Source organism: Ixodes scapularis, unplaced genomic scaffold (genome assembly GCF_016920785.2).
Source record: "Ixodes scapularis isolate PalLabHiFi unplaced genomic scaffold, ASM1692078v2 PGA_scaffold9__187_contigs__length_104089568, whole genome shotgun sequence".
In the NCBI taxonomy this organism is placed as follows: domain Eukaryota; kingdom Metazoa; phylum Arthropoda; class Arachnida; order Ixodida; family Ixodidae; genus Ixodes; species Ixodes scapularis.
The window spans coordinates 17,246,779-17,271,178 of record NW_024609884.1 but is presented as its reverse complement, the minus strand read 5'-3'; the positions used below and the strand labels follow the sequence as shown (position 1 = coordinate 17,271,178).

At 45.7% G+C, this 24,400-nt stretch overlaps 1 protein-coding gene across 1 annotated transcript in view; it reads right to left on the bottom strand.

Moving 5' to 3' along the window:
- Positions 1–7,422, bottom strand: part of LOC8024860 (paramyosin) — a 35,008-nt gene extending 27,586 nt beyond the window's left edge. The window contains exon 1 of the mRNA XM_029980221.4: positions 6,904–7,422. Within this exon, the coding sequence (XP_029836081.1) occupies positions 6,904–7,005 (102 nt within the window). The 5' untranslated portion in view covers positions 7,006–7,422. The remainder of the gene's footprint in view (positions 1–6,903) is intronic.
- Positions 7,423–24,400: the final 16,978 nt, after the last annotated feature.

Here is a 24,400-nt window from a genome sequence, read left to right as displayed (position 1 = left end):
TCAGCATTGACGACGTCCTTGAAGCCATCACGCTAGGGGTTACACTAATTTACTGGTAGGAAGTCAGTTAGCACAATACAAAGCAAAGACCGGACTAATTTTGTACATTTATTTAAGGATTTGTTGTTGTTGTTTTTTCTTATTAAAAAAGAAAAACTTTCGTGTGTAATGTTAAAATTTTGCTGACGATTCGCGAACATGCTCATTATGTCTCTGCGCTCAATCTCTTGGCAAAATGACGGCAGCCATTCTGAAACTTTCTACGAGATATTATTTTTCAGGAGGGTTTCACCTGTCAACTTCAGTTACCTTTGTGATTTGGATGCGTTGGTGTACTGCAGCACGTCTCGAAATAGGCTGTTATCACACCGGTATGCCACGAGAATCAGGATCCGGAACGGTGGAGAACGATTTAGCTCCCTCGCTTCTTCAGTGATTTTTAAAACTATGCATTTTACTTTAAAAAAAACAGCAAATGTAATGAAAACTAGTGTCATTTATCTTATAGTGCCTAACTTGATTGTCGTTGCAATTTTTTCTTTTTTTTTTTCTTTCAGCTTGGACAGAACTCCATTTATGTCCAAGTCGATTAAGCCCAACAGGCCAAGAAAAATCGGTCTAAGCCAACAATGCTCCGAATGTGATGACCTAAAGTAAAAATGCGCAACTATTAGGCTTTCAAAAATATGTCTACGTGCTAATATTGTAGTGTTACTGTTTACATGATTTCCAACCTGATAATCAACATACGCTTTGAACACTTTGAATATGAACGCTGTAAGACGAAATCCGAGAGAATTATTTGTGATCTAAACGTCACACAGCTTCTAGAAGTTAATCGCACCATTAGCGATTCCGTCAAATAATTGTTCAGCCTTTTTTTCGTGCTCAGCTTTGAACCTTGAGGGTCTACTCACTTTTCAGGCGCTCACTACAGGACCGCCATAAGCCCCTCCAAAGATCGAAGTTTTCATGACTCAGTTTTTACCGTGTCCGCTCCAGGCGTTAGTAACTAGAAGAGGCTTCAGAAACGTCGGAAGTGGCCAGTTTTAAATGCGTTTTTTGTATTGTAATGAATCTCTGTATGTTTGAGTCCTAACTTCGATGTATACTCTAAAAAACGTCTGTGCGTCTACTTTCACGCACAACACTCGGAGAGCCAATCAACTCAACTTACGGAGGCAGCTCAGCGAATGAAGATGCCGCAACATATGCTTAGACCAAAAAACGCAGTCTGGATTGTGACATTAAGCAATGCAAAAAGTCACGCTTGCATAGTTTAATGTCACAACCCAGACTGCGTTTTTTTGTCTTAACATATGTTTCGGCATCGTCATTCTCTGAGCTGCCTCCGTAAGTTAAGTTGATTGGCTCTCCGAGTGTTGTGCGTGAAAGTATACGCACAGACTTTTTTAGAGTGTATATAAGAATTAACGCAGGATTGATATGATTAACGTAATTATGCAGACTCAGTGACAACTGTGACACATATGAAGGCTGTTGGATCCTTCAATTATTTAAACAGCATCGTTGTCCTTTAATTGGCACTACACAATATCGTAGTTTTATTTGAGTAATTATTGTTTCCGGGTCAACATCTTTCATCTGGCGTATGCTTGCAGTGTATGGTTTAGTTGATGCGTACGTTTGGTGTAATGGCCCGTCCACACTCTTGAGTTAGATTAGGACAGAGTTCTTGCGATTTCTTACGGCAAAAGAACACCATGGCACGCTTCCGCCATCTATGTGGTGACCTTGGAACTGCATTTCACTAGAGCGAAAGTTTGATGGTATTTAAGAGATCAAATATACATACTATTTAAAAGAAAGGATCGTTTATAATGCTATCAAACGTTTTTCAAGCCAAAAAAAAAAATGATGCTCAAAAAAAAAAAAAAAGCAAGTACGTATACAAAATTGCCAAGTATTCTACGACTACCTGACAGATGGCGCCGGTGTGTTCTCTTGTCGTAAGAGATTAAGAGGTTTTAAGGAACACGGTCATAGGCACCACTTTCCGGGTTCTCCCGTACTCAGCGCCTATGCACACAATCGTCAGCAGTCGCAATTTTGTAACCATCTTTGACGCTACTAAAACTACACAAACATTGCTGTGTTTGAGGCCTAAAAGTAAAAAAAAAAAAAAAGAAAACGTAACACCGTCTAAATCCAGGATAAACGTGCTAACTCGAGAAAGAGAACTAACGCCGATCAAGCTGTCCTTTTGTATGCTCGCCAGTTGTTGTTTGTTTGTTTTTTCGCTTTTTCCTTTCGCGTCGCGATCGGTGTATCAAAAGGAATCAGTAAGGAAAGGGTAGGGATAGGGTAGGACAAATCAAAGACCCCCTTCGGGAACAGAGTTGGCAACCCCCCCCCCCCCCCCCCCCCCCCCCGGGACCAGCATTGCGAAGGCGCGCCATGGCGCCCCGAGGCGGTCTCCGTCCCCACGCTCTGTTTCCAAGTGGCAGCGGGGCGGCACTGTAGGCTCGCGAAGGCGAGGAGACCTGCTGACGTTTATAAATACACGGGCTTCATGGGCTCTGAACCGCTCTCCAAATTTAGCTGGGCAAGCGGCCATCCCCGCTTCCTCCACGCGCCGAGTCGCTGAGCTCACGCCCGATCGCTTGCCGCCGCTCTCTGCCAGGGACGTGTGGAAACTCTATCGGGTTCTCTGAACGCTCTTCCTTTTGGCGTAGATCGTTCGATCCTCGCTAGACGCGACGGAGCCGCCAATAGCTCGTCGATTTCTCTGTCTCGTTCCAACCCTTCCTTCTGACTATGCCGGTCTAACGGGCTTCGAGGAGAATTTTGAGCCGCATCTACAGGCATATTGAAAGGACGGAGTTTACTTAGCTATCTATTCCAAAGCGAAGGTTTACGTGAGTGGCAACAGATTAAACTGAAGTAGGAAAAAAACAAACCGGGGACAACCGAACTGACCAAGACATCGTTCTTTTTTTGTTTCTTTAAAACTGTCTTTAGCCGTACAGTTGTTTCTTTTTTTCTTTCCTGTTTTTATTTTGATCAAATTGTGTTAGCGGCATGTTATCATTTATAAGGCGGCACCAGTAATTTTTCTTGAATGTGCATGAACTTCACACGAGGTCTGTTAGAAGCACATACACTTCATCGAAAAACTTCTGGCACTTTTCTAAATACCATGTATGTGTTCTCGTTAAGAAAACAAAAATAAAAAATGCATCCACAGTTTGTTTCTAAGCCTAATCAAGCGGCCCTTTCGGTAGTACTACGTAATTATCTTTGAATTAGGCCTATTATCAAGTGGTGTAAGATGGAGCAGACACCTCTTAGCGGCTGAAGTTATCTGTAAATAACAGGACATGTTATTTACTGATAAGCTGTACGAGTTGAAAGGCGAGCTGATAACTCTCTCAAAGCCTAGTTAAATACTTCAGTGTTTTTGACGCTTCATACCAACTAATTTTCTATGCGCAAAGAATCGGTTATTTTTGCATAAACTAAGTAGGCTTTTGGGGTCCATGTTTCGTCTTGATAGACACCCCTGTCCAAAGATAAATGTCTTGTTCTACTAGATACAAAAAAACGCCTATTTTGCGTGCATTTTAAATGCTTTGACAGGGTATTTTTATATTCACTTAATTAATTCACTTGGTGCTGACATAAAATTTTGAATTCGTCAGAACTATTGTTACTGTGGTATTGTTTTAAATATATGTACTACTTCAGGCAATTGAACCTAGAAACTTCTTGAAATGCCGTGTCTAAGCCCTGTCAACTGGGCATTGATAACATCTCTCTGGTTTCTTGCTACAACCATCCGGGCTCCCCAAAGTCCTATAATACGTAGAGCATTCCAACACTGCGTCTTCATCTTGTGCGGCGATAGTTGCACGCGAAAAACTTTTATTTTATCCTCTGACGCCTTCACACAAATATGAGTATGATACAGCGTGATGGAAGCTTAGAGCGCTTGTTGTAAGATTCAGCGAAGTGACCAACGTGCGCCCTTCTGTGGAAGCTCAAGATGGCCACCTTAGCTGATCAAGGACTAGAAAGGTCAGGGACTTTCCCGAATAGTTTACGTTCAATGGGAGCGTAGAGGTCAACAAAGAAAAGGTCTGTGAGACTGCTTTCAAGATGGCGATGGCGTCGATTATCCCACTTTGGTGGACAACGCCGGAGGTGCTTGCCCCAGTTGTCTGGAAATAGTCCCCAGGTGATGGAGTTTTCCAGAATTAAATTTAGCCGCTCAAGGTTGGATGCCTGTGCACGCACGCCGCTGCTGCCGCGCGTATGGGCTTTGTCGACGCCCTCCCGTTATCTGGTTACCGCGTACACCATTGGTGCTTCGTTCGCAGGATCGAGAGGAGCGGAAATCTTGCGACATTTTCTGAATCGATGGGCTCGTTGCCCAGGGTCCTTCAAAGTCTGCTCATCAAGTTCGTATTCTTCTTTTGTTACTGAGTCGACATCTTGAAACTTATCTCTTCGTGAAAAGTGCAGCTGTCCCGTATCCTTGGGTACGTTCGCTCCGTTATTACAAATGTAATTAAAACAAGGAAATTCGAGGTTGTGGCCCTTCTTTGTCTATGTGAGCAACATGCGAGGGCGAAATTCTTATCATTGGCGGCCGGAATTTAGGAGGGTATGGTGTCGAGCTTATAACTCTCCCAGGGAAACCCAATTGAGCTGCTCGACTTATCGAAAAAACGGGGAGGCGTGATACGCTACTCAATCAATGTTTGGTGTGATCGCATAATTGCGTTCGTGCTGTCGGCCAGGTTTACTACGAAGAATTTCAAATGATCCCACTGCGTCTCTCGTGTTTCGTTTCATTTCTTTGTAGCACCAGAAAAACAAAACGCTTTAATAAAGCTGGTAAGGACTGCAGTGTTTCGTAATTTCAAGTATGCATTGCCCAGAAAAAGTCTTTTTCGAAACTTTTCGGCGCTTTTTTACTGAGCTGGCTCCGAGCAAGTCTGCCACCCTCTATAGAACCATAAAACTTAACGACTTAAAAAAGTTGATTTCAAGAAGGGAAAGTATACAGAAGATATGGTTAGGGAACATCATAATCTAAACCCCGAGACACGTTTGCCAAACCGTTCGCTAAAGCTGCACTTGAAACGAGAACGTTTAGAGTCACACCCCTCGGTGTGACTATCAGATAACCTTTTAAAAATAATGACAAGGTCAGCATTTTTTATGTTGATTAACTCGAGAACCAAATGTGTTCAGCACTCTCAGAGTAGTTCGCCGTATTCTTTAATGTTTTTGCCGTGTTACTGTTTAAATGTCCGTCACTAAAGTGGCATGCTTTTGATAGAAAAAAAAAACGGATTTTAGCAAATAGAACTGAACAAATGCTGAAAACAAATTCTGACCTGGCCTTTCAATCTTTGAAGGCCAAATACCTAAGGTCGTCTTGGTTATGTATTTAAAACAAATGCACACGACCATAAAAAGATGTTTGTCCTCTGTTCCTACCACAAATTTGCATCTTTCCATAGTCCCATTTCTTTTCTGTACAAGAAACACCCGTATTGAAACCAATATTTCGGTGTGTTGGTGCCATTAAACAAAAGAATGAAGCTCAAGATTAGTGCTGGTAACCTTGAAAAGTACCTAAGAAACACGCGAAACCCTTCCAAGGGAAATCTGACGCCATGACCAAATCAGGCGACGCTTTCGCAGACCCTCAGTGGGACGCCATCTTGGATTCCTCTAGCCAGACGCAGCAGCTTTAGAGAATTTCTCAGAGCACCGCATACATCTACTGTAACATAACTGCAGAAGAATTATTCACTTTTTTTATAAAGAGCCGTTGGCATGTCAAAAATTAATTTTGTAAACGCTAAACCTCTCAGTCACATTTAGCCTTCGGGAGGAAACCTTGGCCGTACAATTTCGCGTTCCCGAAACATTTAGTTCAATTAAAGACCAGTTGTCGCAGAGATATTTCTAAACATACTCGTGCGTCGACTGGCATTAGATGAGCTGCAGACTGTATGCCTTTAAGGCTTCATTAAACTAAATGGTGCTTTTGTAGGCAAAGTCAAACGTTCTGAATGTTCACTATTCCTGGTCTTTGGTCTCCAAAAATAATAATTTAAGATAATTCTGGATCAGGGATTCAAGGTAAGAACAATATTGTACCAAGGATCTATGCTGCCTTCATTTTTTTTTTAAATAAATACTGACTTTAAAAAAATGTATTAATGCAAATTCGTTCGTTTTGATGAATGCACACTGGACAAGCTATCCTACCGTAGATGCCACGTCCAAACGGGTGTCCTTAGCGGCTTCTAACTGTTCCAAAGAATGAGCCGGCCAGTTCGTCCATTGAGAGGAGGTCATGTAACTCTCAAGGTGTGAACTATAGGCTCACTCTGAGGATTCTTAAGAACCTTGGTGACTACTAGGGTTAACGGTTTTTTTTTTTTTTTTTTTTTTTTACAATTGACACTGAGGGCATCGCCACGGAGATGATTTGACATTGGGGGGAGAACTAGTTGAAGAAAGCGCATCGAAGCGGTACTGTTGGCACTTCACATGCCGGTGGGAGCCGGGTAGGCAGGCTGGTCTCCTTGCACCATTTCGCCTATTCCAACGGTCTCACAGGCATAAAGCACGCACAGTAACACTTCGAGACGCTTTCCTCGCCCAAACATATTGCTAAACAGAGATAGCAAATGCCTCATGTACGGCAAGTCGTTCGAACGCGTTTGAACTTCAAGAGCACCGCTGGTACCTATTTCGTTGTTATTTCCTATGTTTCGAGATCTGCGTGTCGCTCGAGAATGCACCAAAGCCCGTGTCCTCCAACGGACATCACAAGGCTTAGTGGCACTCCGAGGACAATTGGAGGTAAGAACAGCAGCGGCGCCATGAGCCAGCGCGGCAGAACCGACTTGTGCCTACCTCAAGCCTGGTGAGCGCACCGAGGTCGGTTCCATACTCGATGGAAATATCTCCAGCGCCGCCGGAGCTCTTGTACATGTACTTGCTGCTTCGTGCAGACATGGTTGCGCTCTTCGATGCAGCCACGGGACGTCGGAGCGAAAACGTGAGTCGAAGTGTGGGGGAAGAAGGCTGGAGACCGCGCACCGGGGAACCGGAACCTCACACACCACACAAGTGAGCGGCAAGAGCCCTCGATGTCGAAGTGAGCAGACCGCGGGATCGCCACTTGAAGGTCCTTCCCGAGAACTTGTAGGCACCGCGTGAGGGCGCTCGGCTCGTTTCAACCAACAAGGTGCTCGTCCTGGGGCCCCGCTTGCTTTTTGGTTGCTCGGGACGCCCGGGGGGCGGCGCCGGCCGCCCCGTTTTGGGACTCCGCGCTCCGAGCTCGGGTTTCTTAGAGCGGAGCCCTTTTTGGGAAGCGCGCGCCGTTGCCCCACTGCGAGCTGGTGAGCCTCGGGCTGGGCCCCCGACTCGCGGGCTTCGCGAGCCTCGGCTCGCATTGGCTCGTTCGTTCCGATGGTCCGGACTTCAATGCGACACGTCATCGTGGGCACCCGTGAAGGTCGCGCCGTTTGAACGGGCCGCAGTCCTGAACGGTCTCCGTGGCTACGCCCCCATGCGCTGCCCGGACCTGCTTCGGGCGTTCGCACTCCTCGCTCGTTTCGTTTTTGGCCGGTGGTCTCGGTTATTGGTTTACTGCGAGGTGCACGCGTTTGTGTGACTTGCGAAGACCCCATTCGGGTCACGTTTAACGGAGCGTGCTTTAATTGGAACGAGGACTGGCGTGTTATTCTTTTGCAATCTAGTGGCCGTGGGCCGGCACCGCCCACTCGCGCGTCTGTTTATTACAGGGGGACGTTTACAATACGAGGGCAGTTCTTTATTTTTTTTTAATCTTTATTCCGTTTTTTTGTAGATTTGAATGACTTGTTTATTTTGGCAGATCATAGTATGGGGGGGGAAGGGGGGGGGGTGCTCGAAGAGCGTTCGATGCCTCCAGAGCCACAGTCAGTTCAGTGTAGGCGAGTTGGAGGTTGATTCGCTACGTGAATGAAAACGACTGACGAGCAGTCTTGCAAAGCAGCGCATCCATCAAACGCCCGAAAGCGCTCACACGTGGCGCGCTGATGGTGCGGCGCGATGTCGCTGACGATGAAAGTCGATTCATCCTCGACGCGACACCCGTGGACAAACGAGGGTCGGCTCGAGGTTCGGCGCTCTGATGTCGGGCGCTCGCGAAGCCGACACAGCTCAATAGGACGCATCTGATAGGTGACACCTTATGTCCACACTGGAGTGTAACGACACACCTGGCCTGTTCGAGACGGTTTTGGGATCCGCCATTTTGGAATCACCTTTCCTGGGAGCGTTTAGGAATGCGACCGGCAAAACTTGAGCCGCTCCGCTCGAAAACGTTAGCTTCCCAGAGGTCCCTTCCCCCTTTCGCTCTCACCTAGTCTCGCTCTCACTCGCTCTCCTCCCCCATTTCCTTCGGGTGCTTCAACCGTTCTGATTTGTGGATCTTTTAAAAATAGCCTCGAGCGTTCCTTCCTTTTTGTCTTTCTTTCTTCTTGTTGTTTCCGCCGTCGCTTCTTCGCCCGCGGCAACTTGTCTGTAGCTCGGGCTTCCAGGCCCGTCCTGTGTCGCGTCTTTTTTTATTTGTCTTGAGGCGCACAAGTTGCAGTTTTCCGGTCTGGTCCTTGCCTCGATAAGCCTCCACGTCTTTCGCTAGCCAGCGCTGGGCTCAATGCACGTCATTCCGGTCACAGTGATTGTGGAATTTGCGTCACGATCACCAGACACTGGGATATCGAAAACGCAATATTTCCACACAGATGTGGCAAATATGCCCTTGGCGAGAAATAGAGGTGCAACGGAAGGTTGGATATTCATCCTCCTAACCCCGCCGACCTTTGTTTAACGGAGTAACACACAAAACCCCGAACGAGGTTGTGTAAACGAAGCCGAAATGAAAGCTTCAGGCTAACATTTAAGAAGCGGTGCCCTCTACCCCTTTTCTCATGTCATTTAAGGGCTGTTGAGTTTTCCTGTCATATGTCTGTTGCTACAGAAATAGACGCGGTAACGCTTGCTGGCCAGGTGGCGAAAAACGTACAGCTAGAGTCAACATTACTCACATGCCCAATAAAACCAGTTTCTGGACGACCAGATACATTTTCTGCAGTGCCACCCACCCACAAACATGATCATTGGTGGCTGGTGACGCTCAAGAGTATACGAAAGCTGTTAACAAGATGCTCTCGGCCTAGCTAGCTGCAGGCAGGTTTTTTTTTATTTTTTAAGATGTTTTTGTGGTAGGACTAAGTTATAAAAGAAACAAGATATACGTGTTTTTTTATTCCTTCACCTTATGCATCAACCCACGTGAAGCTGCGCTAGGGCCCAAGGTATTTCGAGTTCCAGGTGATGTTGCAGCAGAGCTCTCGCATATCCTTCGCAAACTCCAAACGCCAAGCGAAGGAGCACCTCTTCAAAATCGGCGCTTTTGTGTGCGTGTTCTTTCCCTCGGCACCACATGCCGGGCTATACTTCGTTTCAGTATAACTTGGCAAACCGTCGAACCTACGGCCTATGGAAGCGAGGCACGTGACAAACTCACCACCGGAGTGCCGCGCCTCACTCCGACGTCCCTGATTGGCTCGGAGCCTATGCGCAGCTTTTGCCGTTTTTTATGTCAATCCGAAACAGAGGATAGTTTATGCTCGCTGCGTCTGGTTTTGCGTGGGATGCTCGCAGACGATGCCACCTCCTCCCCGGGTTCTGAAGTGTTCTTTTGGGACCCGTTGACGTCATGCGCTTGCGAGCGCTGCCCTTTCCGAATACCCGTCGGGCCCAAAATGCGCTTTCTGTCGGGCATTCACTGCTTCTTCACCTCGTCTCTCCGTCGCAGCTGCTGCCTCGTTTCCCTCCTTTTACCTGCCTTCTTGAAATTGCACTATGGTCTCCCTGCTTTGGTGTCGGTTCGTGCTCTTTCGGGTTTTAGACTAAGCTTCGAACGATGCATGTTCTCTCGCCAATGCTTTCTTGATTTTTTCCTGGTAGCCCATGGTTATTCTAACATCCCGCGGGCGCATTTCAAGACACCAGAGCTTTTCTTTTTTTTTGGAAAGTGTGAGCACTGTATTCGCGGTACTAAGTCTCCACGCTGTTCCGCCCTATGTTCGAGCTTCTCATTTTGTATCAGCGCCGCGCGCGTCCGCATCGTTTCGGTTGGACCATTTGATGTGGCGTGAGTTTGGCCCGCTTTGTACTCCCTGTATGTTCTACCCTTTACTGTATTGTGCCATCAACGTGTGCTGGTATTCATTTGGGTTTTGAATATGTTCAAAGCTTTGAACGAGATATCTCTTCTAGGAATCTCTTTTCTTTTTTTCTCTTTTTTCCCCTGTGACAACTCGCAAAAAAAAAAAAAAAAAATGTCGCTACTCCAAAGGCGTCCATTTTTGTCCATTTATACGAACGTGTCTCAAAAATCATTTCAGTGTGTGTCTTGTATTCTCGCTATATTCGCGTATTATATTTTGAAGGAAACTCTGAGAAGGTGTTGTGCTCTCCCGTTTTTCGTCCCAATTCTCAAGGTGTTTTGTTTGTTTTGTTTTGTTTTCACTGCCAAACTTTTTTGCTTTGAAAACTGCGCATGTGCACTATTTATCCTGTTTTATTTATAAGAGAAAGTCACCACAAGGCGTAAAAGAAAAGAATTTTTTTTTTTAATTTTTGGATTATTAATTTTACTTTTCAGAACCACATACGACGTGTGTACTACAAAAATGCATGATGTTACTCGCGAGCCTCTGACATATTGGCAGTCTTCCTCAACCTGAGCTTCTCGTAGTTTAACGCCATTGTTTGATAGTATGCGAACTGAATCTGCACGCTCCTGTTGACCTTAGAAAAAGCGTCATAGTGTCTAGTAGACTTGTTCAGCAAATACTCCCATAAAACTGCGTTTTACGCACGTGGCATAGCGCGTACGATCTGTATTCTTATTTCAGTCGTTTCTGCGCTCATCATTTATATTGAAGGTTCGTGTTCTTTTTTTTCTTTTTTTTTTTTTCTTGCGCTTGAAACAAGCTTTTGGTTTGCGAAATCTCCTGTCAGCTTCGGAATGTCTTCAACGTTAGAGTGAACAATAACAAAAAAAAACTGAAAAACCTAAATGGGAAGGTCCCTTTTTTTTCTCTTTTTTTCTTGTCTGGTCGATTTTATTTGTTGCAAACATGAGAGTCGGACCAGTTTGTTCACGATTGAAGACGCCTTGTTCTCGTCACTTCGTAGTCCCAGTTCCTTTAATTGTTTTGCGTTGTTTTTGTTCTTCTTTCCGTGTCTTTGCGTCTTTGAGATTCGGCCGGACACGCGCACGGTCCAGAATTCCACATTATTTAGAGTAATTTTTTTCTCTGTTTTTTTATACTCTCTCAAGTATTCGGCTAGGTGTATTCAAATCCCATTTTAAATTATTCCAGTTCCAAGTGAAGAGGACGCGAAACAAGTTTCGTAATGCAGAAGAAACACGATTTGTTCGATGTCAATGTGGAAAATTTGCAAATTAAAAAAAAAAAATCAAGAACTTTTTTTTTTTTTTTTGCGTGCTTGTGTGCAGCTGTATTTTGGGATCCGTGAATCAGTGTTGACTGTTTTCGTCTTGCTGGGTATTGTGAAAGCTACGTTCTCATTGTACTCTCTCTCTCTCTCTCTCTCGCACGTTGTGTGACTCAATATCAAAGTCACAGGCGTGAGAGGCTGTGGCTCCTCGATGTGCAATGTTTTGAGCCTCCCCCTCCTCCTCTGCGCCCTCCGCGATGCTGCATAAATTGCCGCAGTCAAACTGCTCATACATGACCCCAAAAGATGCCGTGTTTGCTGCAGACTTGAGAACAGGACTATCTTCGGACACTCCTGAAGCATCTTGGAACCGTGCCTGCTTCATCTGCACATGTCTGCGGACTGTTGTTTTTGTTTGACCAAAGTGACCGTCATACATGATGTTTTTGTATGATGTAGTGGCAGTGTGATGAGTACGTGACTCCGGGTTACTTTCCTAATCATCATATGATTGCGAAGTTGCTGTTGGAAACATTTATCGTTAAACTAGCCTGCCTCGCTTCCGTGCAATCAATCTTCGGATGGCGAGTTTTAACGAAAAAACAATATTTCATATTTCGGCACATTTGAACTTTTCAAAGTTTCTTGGGTCTGGGTCATATCACACTCCTAATTATGGTTCTTTCTTTTTCAAGGTAAAAAAAAAAAAAGTTTAACTGAATCCTGACGTCATGTGACGTCGGTGTTCAGTTATGAAAATGAAAATAGTAGTGTCGCAATTTTTTATGACCTCAATTATTTTCTTCTTTTCTTTTGTTATTATTCAACAGAGTCTAACTGCAGGTGTCAACTTTAAGCCACGATGGCCTGTCGGACTGCCTGTGCCACAATAAAATTAGAGCGGTTCATGGCAGAAATTTGTATCCACTTTTCTCCAGCTCGGAGCATGGGGAGCGAAAGCTCGCGCTGCAGAACCCAGGGATCCTAGGTTCAGTCCCCACCCCTGCCCGTTTCGATCTGGATGAGCATCGTACCGGCGTGCGTTCGTGCATCACTACTGCGTGATGCACGTTAAAGACCCCAGCCTAGCGGTTCTATTCCACTGGCTAAATTTCTCATCTACAGCTGGGAGACAAGTCACCTGTTAAGGAAGACTAAGTTCTAGGTTGTATAAACATACACACAACACAATTCTTGGTACAGTTTTCTGCTGAGTAGTCCAATTGATTTAAAAATGTCGGAGGAGCTTGTTCACTGTTTAGATAGTTACCACCGGAAGAAGAGCGAGATTGTGTCTTTGATTATAAAATACCTGTATTACTCCCTTCATCAGCCCCTGTTGCTCTTAAGCATAAGGGATTGGTTAGAGGCCAACTTGGGCATGTTTCAGTCTAATTCGGAAATCGATGTGGGAAGTTATTTGTTTTTTGTTTGCTTTTTATTTACGTGATTTATATTTCCCATACACAGCTGTCTATCTAATTTGAAGAAGCTAACTGTACCCCCCCCCCCCCCCCCCCAAAAAAAAAAAAAAAGAGTTTGCATTGGGTCGTCGTTGGCTTCAGCCCTGTCCGAGATTTATCTAGCTCCGTTGGATTTGGCCATGTGGCAAGTGGTACAGTCGTCGCCAAAGGGGATAGTGCTAATTAAGAGGTACGTCGACGACATTTTTATATGTTCAGAGGTAGAAGGACTGCTTCCCAAGGTTAAAGGTTCCATTGAGCAGGCGGCGCTTGAGTTAGTTTCCAGTTGCGAGGAACCTGTTGAGTGAGTTTGCAGATCTTGGGTTTCATTTTGAGCACGTTAGATGGGCTGTGCTGGGAATATTGTAAGCTTGCGGCGAAACCTTTGTTACCTTTCCAGAGTTGCCAGTCAAAGTTAGTTAAACGAGGAGCAGTGGTTTTCTTGCTAGATAATGCTCTGAAGAAATTTCATCAGCACACGCGGTGCCTGGGGCAGTTAAGCATCAGTTGTTGTGCTTGAAGGATGCGGGGTACTCGAATAACAGGGGTAGCCTTGAAATACCTAAAGGATTTTAGTTGCATCGAAAAGAAAACGATGGAGAAACCGGACAGACTGGCGCGAATTCCGTTTTTCCACGGGTTTTTGCACAATTTGATGGCAATTGCAAATAGGTTCCGTGTGAAGGTGGTCTTTACTACAGACTAGAATTTGAACAGACTGACGCCACTTTCGGGGGGAAATGAAGGTTGTTTGAAAAGGCACACGAAAGCCCCCGTAAAACGCCAACATGGTGTTATCTATGACATTCCAATGACCTGTGCGTTCTCCTACGTCGGACAAACAAAGCGCTGTTTGAATGAAAGATTACCCGAGCACAGGAGTGCTGTCCAGAATAATGCAACGAACTCTAAAATTGCAAGGTACGTTTAAGAGTGCAATAAAAGTTTGCCAGTGTCGAAGGACACTATTGTATTGAGACAAGAGAAAAATTGTACAAAACGTTTTTTAAGAAACAATTAGGTTTGGCTCTGTGGGAAATTGATTTAGCCAGTTTTCAATCGTACTGGACGCAGCGTCGAGTAGGTTTTTACTTTTGTAAGGGGTGGAATAGGTGAAAGGAAAACAATCGTATAAAACCTTGTCATAGTTGCTGTTGTTGTTGTTGATGTTTGTTTGTTTTTTCTGATATGGTTTAGTTCGAGGAGTCTTAGTCGTGGACTACTGAGTCTGTTATGGAGGAGTCACGATGTATGTATGAACGTGTGCAAACTATACTCGGTGTAACTAGTTGTGTACAGTGCAGACAAAGGCAACGCCAGGCGAAATGAGAAAGGGCGAGCACTAGGAAGGCGGGACGGGAGAGGAGGGCAATGGAGGGTGAGGGGTGAAAGGGGAAGCACTAGGAATGTTAGAGAAGAGAGGAGGTTTCCCTCCTCGGTCCCCAGCCTTTGTAGTGATGGCCCTGTCTCCCACGCCTGGCGTTGCCTTCTCCTGTCCTGCACACAACTAGTGACACGGAGTATAGGTGAAGGTCACGTGAGAGGATGGGTTATACGGGTTTGTACCATTGGTTCTGTTATGGAGGCGTGGCGTTGGATGTATGAACGTGTGCAAATTCGATGGAGGTCGTGTGAGAGGGCGGCATATAAAACATGAAGTGGGAATAAAATCTATTCAAATGAGTTTGAGACTTGTGTGTTCGTCCCTTGTCCCCTTTGTCGTCCGTCGTCTCCGGTATGATCATGCGTAACGTTAACCAGCTCGCCCCTTTATTAAGCTTATCTTCTGATATTTTAAGTTTTAAAAACCGCTTCATTGTGTCTGTCGTAATTACCATTTCGCTTGAGTCCTTGTTATACTCTCACTGACAGACGAACCTATTCTGTCACAGCCTTTACGTAACAAAGCTCGCGCCATTTTTTAAATATAAAATACTGCACTTTAAGATGTTTCGCAGCTGTGCCAGAGATCGCTACCGAGGCAAAGCGTAACTTTTTCTCCCATTAAAGTTGCACGTCCTTCGATTAAAAAAAGAAGCCGGATATTGCTTTCTAAAGTGACTCGACTGGTAGAAGGTGAAGGATGTGTAGATGAATGGAAAAAGGGTGTCCGCTGTCCGCGGACACTTTCAATTCGGTTCACTGGATAGTAAACGACTTTTGGTACCGGCGCATTCCCTCGGAATGTCGTCGCGTATCCTCCCATTCCCCTCCGACTATTCAATTACAGTTCCCTTTGTGCCGTTTTCCGGCCACGATTGTCATCTTGGAGACGGACCGTTCCGACAAAACTCCCCTCTCTTCGCTCTCGCACACTATTCTTACCCTAACCAGCAACGCTTATAGCCTGTAAAGAATCCTATATCTCTCGCGTTTGTGATCCTTATCTGCGTCATCCCCTTTACACACACATACATGCACACGGACGCCGAGGGACAAGACGAGGAAACGGCGGCTTCCTTTTGTGCGGGCTGCGTTGTTCGTGCTTGGGGGGCGTCCAAGGCTCGAGGCAGGCGCCGCAGCCCGCGTCAGTTGGGTCTGGAAGTGGACCGGAACTCGGGCCCGTGCTAGAAATGGGGCAGCGATGAAATTCCTCGTCGAGATTCAAGCCCCGGAGGGCTATTGTTGGCGGCACTTCCTCGCGTCGAAGCCTCAGGGAGCGGGAGACAGGGACGAAGCCACGCTTAGCCGAACCAAAGAGAAGCACAAAAAAAAAGGATCTTCCTTCCTCGGCTCGACGCCCCCTCGGCACCCCCCCCCCCCCCCCCCCCCCTTCCCCTCTGTCTCCTAGGGAATTCGGGGATCAGCGCCTTGGTTTCCTCGTGTACCGTCTGATGCGGGTGCCATTCATCTTCGTGACGAACGACATTCTAGATAACGAGGCACCACTCACGAGAGTTTAGATAGCGGCTACCGGTATGCTCCTAAAAAAATGCGTACAACGCCAAACGGGAGATCAGAAACTAAGTGCAACTCGGGTAGTATTATAATAGCAAAGTTGTTTTGTTTTGTTTTTTGTTTCTTTGTTTTTTAGCTGCACTTTTACCGATTCAGGCAGCTGTTCATTTCAGTTTGGTACGGGATTGTGACAAGTCCGGATAAACAAAAGTAGCTTTCCCTCAGTAAACATTTTAGCCTTTGAGCGCACAATCCTCAAGGTGATTCCTTACGGTCAATTATAGAGAATAAAATTAATCTTCCCTTGACTTTGAACTCTAATTTGCTTTCAGTCAGGGACGACCGGTTGTACACGGCAATATGAGCTGGTGCAGCGGCATGGATACGGGAGCGCTAAAAATTCCGTGCTGGGAGCCCCGCCCCGACCGTGGTTAAAAGAGGGTCACGAAATCAGTGTTGCCGGTAACTCATTACAAGTAATGGCGTTACTCGTAATGCGTCACTTTTTTAGGTAACACAGTAACGTACTCGTTACTTTCTCAAATCAGTAACGGGTAACACACTTATTTAGTTACTTATTTCGAGTAACTGGTAACGTAGTTGCGTTGCTCGTTACATCCTTTCCCAAAACTTAGAAAAAATGCACTTAAATGTTTTTGTGTTTCTATACTTCGTTTTACCTTAAGTCCAGATGTAGCCGAAGCTACGAGCGGATGGATTGCCACCTGCCCGGTTTTTGACCGGTACGGTCGGTTTTTTGGATCACGGGCCGGTTGCCGGTCTGTTTCTAAAACCAGCTGTCATTTGACGTTTTTTTTTTTTCCAACTATTTAAGCGCTTTTTTTACTTTTTTGCTTTTTTTTTTTTATTTGGGGGGGGGGGGGGGCATTTATTATTGTAGTCTAGACCTGTGTTGGACAAAATACTCGATAAAAGCACTTAAGTTAAGTTACTAATTACCTGCTTTATACAGCATTTAAAATACTAGTCAAGTTACTTTCACTGTAAAGTATCTTGAGTAGAGTAGAAATACCTAAAATGTAATTCAATTACTTTTGAAGATACTTTCGCATTGAGTAATTTGTATCGGCGTCAGTGACAAACACATTTATACAGTTGCGGAAGTCTGGTATACCATTAGCGTGCAACAGCACAAAACGAAAACAAAACACACAAAAAAACATCGTAGGGCTATTCTGTTCACTCTAACTATAAAGAGCAGGATATCACTGATACATGTTACAAAACATTTCTGGGACAACAAAAAAAAAGAGGTCGCTTTAGCTATAGTGACATCCCTGAATATCACGTCCTGTGGCGCACCTTATACGCATCGTTTAACTACAATCCATATTCCGTATATGTGGAGTTCACTATAAAAAGAAACTTGGGATACGGAAATGAGTAAATGGATAACAAAGAGAGCCCACATACTAGCCACAGCACTGGTCGCACCTTCTTCAAGTAGGCTGCGTTCAGAAAGGCACTCAACGTTGGGGGACGCTTAGTTGGCATTTTGAGGGTAAGTTTGCACCTTAGTGTGGCAACTTTTGCTTCCGTTTGAGGATCTTTTGGGGGAAACTCTAGAAAACAAAAGGCGTTTTTGAGGAGGCGAGGGGGGAAACCTTCACTGTACGCGCTTTGGGGTGAAATATGAATCACAATCGGCACAAATGCGATGTTTTCACGAGCTCAATCTAAGGCACCGTAGTTTATCGGAGCTAGCAACAGGATTTGGTTACTCGAAAGAATGTTCCTGTTTGCTCGTACCACGCCGATGCCACTTTATACCGAGACACTAGGAAAATGGCGAAATGTCAAAAATGTATTTGAGATAATGAGCACAAGATACTCAGAAATGTAATTAAAATACAGTAACAAATACTATCGATCAAAAGTATTTGCGCGATACTAAGATACTTCAAAAAGTATTTGAAATGCATCTGGAGTAGAGTATTTGAAATAGGTACAAGTATGGTCTAGACCGTGCCTCCTCTATGCCTTTGGCTTCTCTCCAAGGGGTGTCCAGGCCCGATGCTCCACCTCAGAACATGCACGAACGGCTTGGTAGCGCCGTAAGGCGGACGTGCGTTATTATTTTTTATAACATGTAGTATTTACATTATTATTGAAGATATATTATATATATATATATATAGAATAAAGAGCCACTTCAAAAACTTAACTCCTTTACTTAGACGTTTCGACCCGAGACGGGTCTTCATCAGTATGACAGCGATTCAGTAAAGCGGGACTCGCCTGGTTGAGTCCCGCGACAATTTGGATACCTCTCTTTCCCTCCACCCCCCCCCCCCCCCCCCCCCAACCCGACCTTTTCCATTTTGTGTGCGTATATACATTGTTGTGCCTGTTTGCCTCCTTCCTAACCCTCTTTATTTATTTTTTTTTTTGCAACGATCGGAGGGTTTACCAGTGTGCTTTCATGAATCGCTGTCATACTGATAAAGACCCGTCTCGGGTCGAAACGTCTAAGTAAAGGAGTTAAGTTTTTGAAGTGGCTCTTTATTCTATACAAACTCTCGGCAACCAAGCCCCGGACTTCGTACTATTATTTATATATATATATATATATATATATATATATATATATATATATATATATATATATATATATATATATATATATATATATATGTGTGTGTGTGTGTGTGTGGGGGGGGGGTGTGTGTTTTTAACATGTGGAACTTTTTTTGGATGTGACCACCCTGATTCAAACGAGTTTTGCTGAGACAAAATACCGAAACGACGAAACAAGCAAGGCCAGGCCGCTAACGCGGAGAACGCTTGGCCGCTTCGGCGGCAGTTTGGGGCTTTAGCGGTTACCTTGAATCGCGCGCATAGAAATAGTTGGCGCCGGGTCGAGTGCGGGTGAAAGGTAGAAAAAATAAGAAGTAATATTCCGCTGAAAACAGTGAGCTGGTCCCGAGCTCTAAACTGTCGGTCAAGGACATTTAGATTTCCTGCTGTCCCTGCTGCTGGGGCGCCATCATTGAATCTCCTCTGGAAGAGATGGTTGACTTCACTACACGGCAGGTTTGTGCGCCTAGGTGGCTCCGCCTCACGGCAGCCACACGTACTATTCGCCCTCCCCCTACCGCTTGCCAGTGCTCGAAGCCAACAGGCATTGTGTAACTATATAGGAGACGCTGGTCTAGACCACCAACGTTTTTGTGTATAAAAGCATATGAATTTACTAGTTGTAAGCTTATTTCGTCCCTGAAATAAGCTTATCCTGGTTCCCGAAACTGTTTCCTGTCCTGGTCTCTGAAATTGTTTGCCTAGCCGCAAAGAAGACGTCATTTTGGTAAAAAAATCTGGCGCGTTTACGATTCATTCTAGCGCCTAGAGAATATTTGTGATTTCCCGAAGGAGATAAGAGAATGGTGAGCAAGACAGCCCTTTGAATTCGAGGACACAATCCTTTTGTAGTGCATGATTCGAGAGGTATGAAAACATGCTCGCGTTACACGAATTTACGAGTGACCATAAACTTTCAAGCCATAGGCTCGTGCCGGTGCTCGAGGTCTATAGGAAGTATTCACTGGCGGCCATATCCGTGTGCGCTGCTTCTGAGCGCGTGCTGACGCTGATCTTCCGCAGTCCCTTTGGAGCGTGCATTTAGCACCATCAAGGTTGCCGGTCTTAGCAGGCTATTAATGTGAGCTAGTTCTGAGCATGCGCTCTAAACCGCACCCACAAATATGGCGTCCAATGAATACCTCCTATAGACGCTTTACACAGGCGCCAGAATACAGCCGCCATTGCTGACCTTCTCTTGTTTTACCGAGATACCGAGCCACTGAAATTGGTGTGGACGAGCCTCCACAAAGGCCAATGCTGGGGAGCAAGACAGAATAAAGTCTAAGATGTCAATAACCTGGCCTGCTATGGTAAAAACGAAGTGAAGTAAACGTAATAAGGGGGAACAAAAACTGAAGGTCAGTTATGGCGGCGCCCATGCACAGCTGCTGCAAAGCGTCTATAACTACATTCACTACCAAAACCTCCAGAACAAGCAATTCTTGAAAATAATAGATTTACGCTGGAAATCTGCTCGCTGAGTATCATGCTGGAAGCATTATTTAATTCGCAGTCATTTTATCGTAAACAGAAATAATAGGTTCTCCACCTGCTGCACAGGATGACTGTGAAAAATTTGTTTTTGAAGCTTTATTTTTGAATAAATGGTATACATCTATGTATGTTATTGAGTTCAGTGTTGTGTATTCGTATACTTACATGGGCTATTATGTCTTAATAGATCTTATCAATAGACTTTACTTTGGGAAACTCGTGTCAAAAAAGAGGACACCTAAGACTACTTACGTGTAGGAATGCGAAAGCCTTCCTACACGCAGCTCATTCCTACAAGGAGCGCGCCACGCCTTCCTTTTTCACACGGAGCTCTGGCGGTGACATCACGCTCCCCCACTGCGCAGGCTAACCCCGCGGGCTCCACGGCTTCCGGGACGATGCATCTGTGTTGCTGCGCTTTTCTTTGTGTTTTATTTTTGAGGCGCGTCCGCTTTGAGCTTGAGCGACCCCGCCGCCTTCCGTGCCGATGCATCTGCGTTGCTGTGCTCTTCATTGTGTTTTAATTTATTTCTAAGACGTGTCCGGTTTGACCTCAAGCGGCCTGGCCGGCTTCCGTGACGAAGCGCCTGTGTTGCTGTGCTTTTGGCCAATAGAAATTTAACTGCCGTTTAGCTGGCCAATTGGGAAATTAACTGCCGTTTCGTCACTACGTATGGTTACAGACAACGCCGGCTTCGGTCTATGGGGCAGTAAATGCTTTCGCATTAATAAATTGATTCTCTGTATCAATTGCGACTGTCAACACTGCATCATCGTCGAACGATGATATGTACTTTGTACTCATTCGCCAGTGTAGTTATCATCGTTATCACTTTTGTTCTGTTCTGCACCCGAAGTGTGGGGCTGCCTCTTTAAACACGTGCCTTATAATAAACCCTGTTCACAACCTACCATGTTTTGTCTGAAGTACGTCGTAGCAGTGGCCACGAGAACGAGTCAACGCGGGTGAAAAAAAACGTGTTGCAGCAGTCGCGCAAACATGGATTACGACGTGCCACAGTTTGACAACGGAAAGGACAAGTGGGCCTCCCACACCAACCGGATTGCAGCCTACTTTGAGGGGGACGCCATAACCGACAAAGTCAAGAATAGAGTCTTTCTCGTATCAGGCCTTGGGTCAAGGACAATGGAAGTGCTCAGTGGCCGCTGTATTCCAAGGAAAGTGAGCGAATTAACCTACAAGGAAGTCGTGACAACTTTGGAAGATTTTTACGCGCAACACGCCGACGAAATAGCCGAAAACTTTAAGTTGTACCATCAGGTTCAGAAAGAAGGGGAGTCGGTGCAAGAGTTCATAGTGCAACTGCGACGTCTAGCCGCCAGATGCAATTTTGGAACTGTGCTAGACAGAAAGATTCAGGACAAAATCGTGTACAGTATTCGAAATACTGACGTGCAGAAACGGCTCCTGGCACAGCCGAAGCTCAGATTGAAAGAAACCGAAAGTATTCTGCAGGCCACGGAAACAGCAGCGCAAGATGTCAAGGAAATATAGCAATCAGAGACTGCGGAAAAAAACATAATTGAACAAGCTTACGGAGAAGGTACGAAAATACAAGTTCGGAAAAATGGAGAGGTGTTCACGAGGGCAGACCAACTCATGCGGAAGATGCGGAAGCTCAACACACGCTACAGAAGCCTGTGGATTCATAAACGCGAAGTGTTTTCAGTGTGGCCGGAAAGGTCATACAGCCCAGATGTGCCGTTCCTAGGGCACTGGTTTTCCGGTCTGCGTGATCCCAAGAGACGTGTTCGAGAAACATCGCCACAAATGGAGCGTTCAAGCCTGAAATTGTCCTGCTGCCTAGGAAAGTTGCCTGTGGAAGGTAAGATGACGTGCAAAGTCCGCTACTGTGGTCAAGTAGTAACTGCGACATTGACAATTTTAGACTGTGTGGGACCAAGTCTCTGTGGACGCGACTTCATACAGAAACTTAACTGTTTGCGGACGCCGGTTTCAAAGTTAACTGGTGCAAAAAAAAACTACGCAGAACGAAACTACTCTCCGAGCACGAGTTGTTGCTCAGCGACGGACTAGGGTTGCTAAAAGAGCCTCCAGCGCATCTATATGTGAAGGAAGGTACCGTACCCAAGTTTTTCAAGACCAGGTCCCTGCCATACGCGATGCGTGACAAGGTGTCTACCGAATTGTACAGGCTGCTTGAAAGCGGGGTTATTTCACCTGTTCCCCATGCTGAATGGGCAACGCCCAATGTTCCTATGCTAAAAAAGGACGGGTTCATAAGAATTGTCGGAGATTTTAAACTAACCGTAAACCCAGCCTGCGGCACCAAACAGTATCCATTACCAGCAATTGACGACCTCTTCGCGTCACTGAACGGGGGTGAGATACAACGCCCTAGACCTTCGAGATTCATACAGTCAAGTGCTACTAAGCGAAGAGCCCAAGAAGTTGACCGTAAACAACACCTGTCGCGCCCTGTTTTGCTACAAGCGGCTCCCGTTCGGCGGTTCATCTGCTCCGCCCTGCTGCGAGGTGTAGACGACGCACAAGCTTATATCGATGACGTCATTGTCTCTGAAAGAAAGGATGACAGTGGAAACCGTTTAAACAAGTGCTCCAGTGTTTCTAGGAGAACGGAGTCAATCTACACAAAGGGAAATGCAACTTTTGGCAGAACGAAGCCTGCTATCTCGGATACCGCATCATCAAGGATGGCCTGCATTCTACTGAAAAGAACTTGACGGCCATAATGGAAGCAAAGAGTACAACCAACGTAAGCGAACTGCGCTCTTTTATTGCGCTGCTTTCATACTACGGCAAGTTTTTACCAAATATGGCCACCCTCTTGGCACCATTGTATGAGCTTCTAACGAAAAATAAAAGCTCGGTGTGGTACAAAGCAAATGCAAAGCAGACGTGCTCACACATTTTGACCCGTCTAAAGCGTTGCGCGTAGAATGCGATACATCGCCTTATGCTGTTGGGGCGGTGCTGCCTCACCGTTTGGGAAGTGTACACAGACCAGTAAGATTCATGTCACAAACACTTTCAAAAGCATTTAGAAATTATTCGCAACCAGAGCGGCAAGCACTGACCCTATTCTTAGGAGTGACGAAGTTCAGGCGATTTGTGGGAACGAGCATTCACTCTCGTAACTAATCACAAGCCCTTGGTAGGACTGCTGAGAGAGGATCGACCAACACCTGTGATGGCAGCGGCCAGAATTAAGCGTTGGACTTTGATGTTAAGCTCATATCAATACAAGATTGAGTACAAGCCGGGATCACAGAATCGAAATACCGACGCCCTTAGCCGCCTTCCAGTAAACATTCCCGAGGAAGAAGCTCAAGAGATGCCAGAATATGTGCTCTCGCTGAACCAACTCAATGACGCTGTTTTCTCCGCTCAAATGCTGCAGGCACTGACTTTTAATGACCAGCTGCTGTCGAGGGTGAAAGCCTATGTGTTGAAAAGGTGGCCAAGGCAACTAGATGATAACCATCCGCGTATGCAACCGTACTTTCACAGGAAGCTGGAATTGACCTTAGCCCAGGACTTCCTCTACTGGGGACATCGAATCGTCATACCCCAAGCTGCCCTGGGACCGATTCTCCAAATGCTACACGAGACCCATTGAGGCTCCTCGGCAATGAAGGCGGTCGCGTGGACGCTGTTCTGGTGGCTAGGCCTCGATGGTGAGATCGAGCAGCTTTCCCGTCAGTGCAGTTCGTGTATCTAGGCACAGCCAATGCCTCCTGCCAAAGCTCCTGTAAAGTGGCCAGGACTGGCGAGAAATGGCCATGGGTTCACTTAGACTATGAGGGGCCAATAGGTAAAATAATGATATTGATCGTTGTGGACTCGCACTCCAAATGGATAGAAGCTGTTGCCATGAGAAATTGCACCGCAGATTCCACAATATGAACTGTACGCGAAATGTTTAGCCACTTCGGAATTTCAAGGACCATTGTGACAGAAAACGGAACCGAATTTACGGCAGAATCGTTCTCACGGTTCCTCTCCGAGAATAACGTAGAACATCTGAGCACAGCGCCATACCAACCACAGTCCAATGGCCTAGCAGAAAGAGCTCTGAGAACGATTAAAAACAGCCTGAAAAAAGGTCGAGCAAGGCGGCTTATCAACGCGTCTAGCAAAAATACTATTTGCCTACTGACGAACACCCCTACCAGACGGCACTGCGCCGTCACAGAGACTTCTGGGCTACCAGATTAGATCCCGTCTGAACTCCTGCATACCATACCCTCCCAGACAACAGCTGACATCCTCAGGACGTCCTCGAAAGGTACAAACGTCCTCAAGGTTTTCAAGACGTCCTCAGGACATCCTGAGAACGTTAGTCGCTGGATCATCCTAGAAACATCCTTCCGAGGACTTATTGAGGACGAAGAATACAAAGTTAGAGGTAATATATACGTCCTCAATT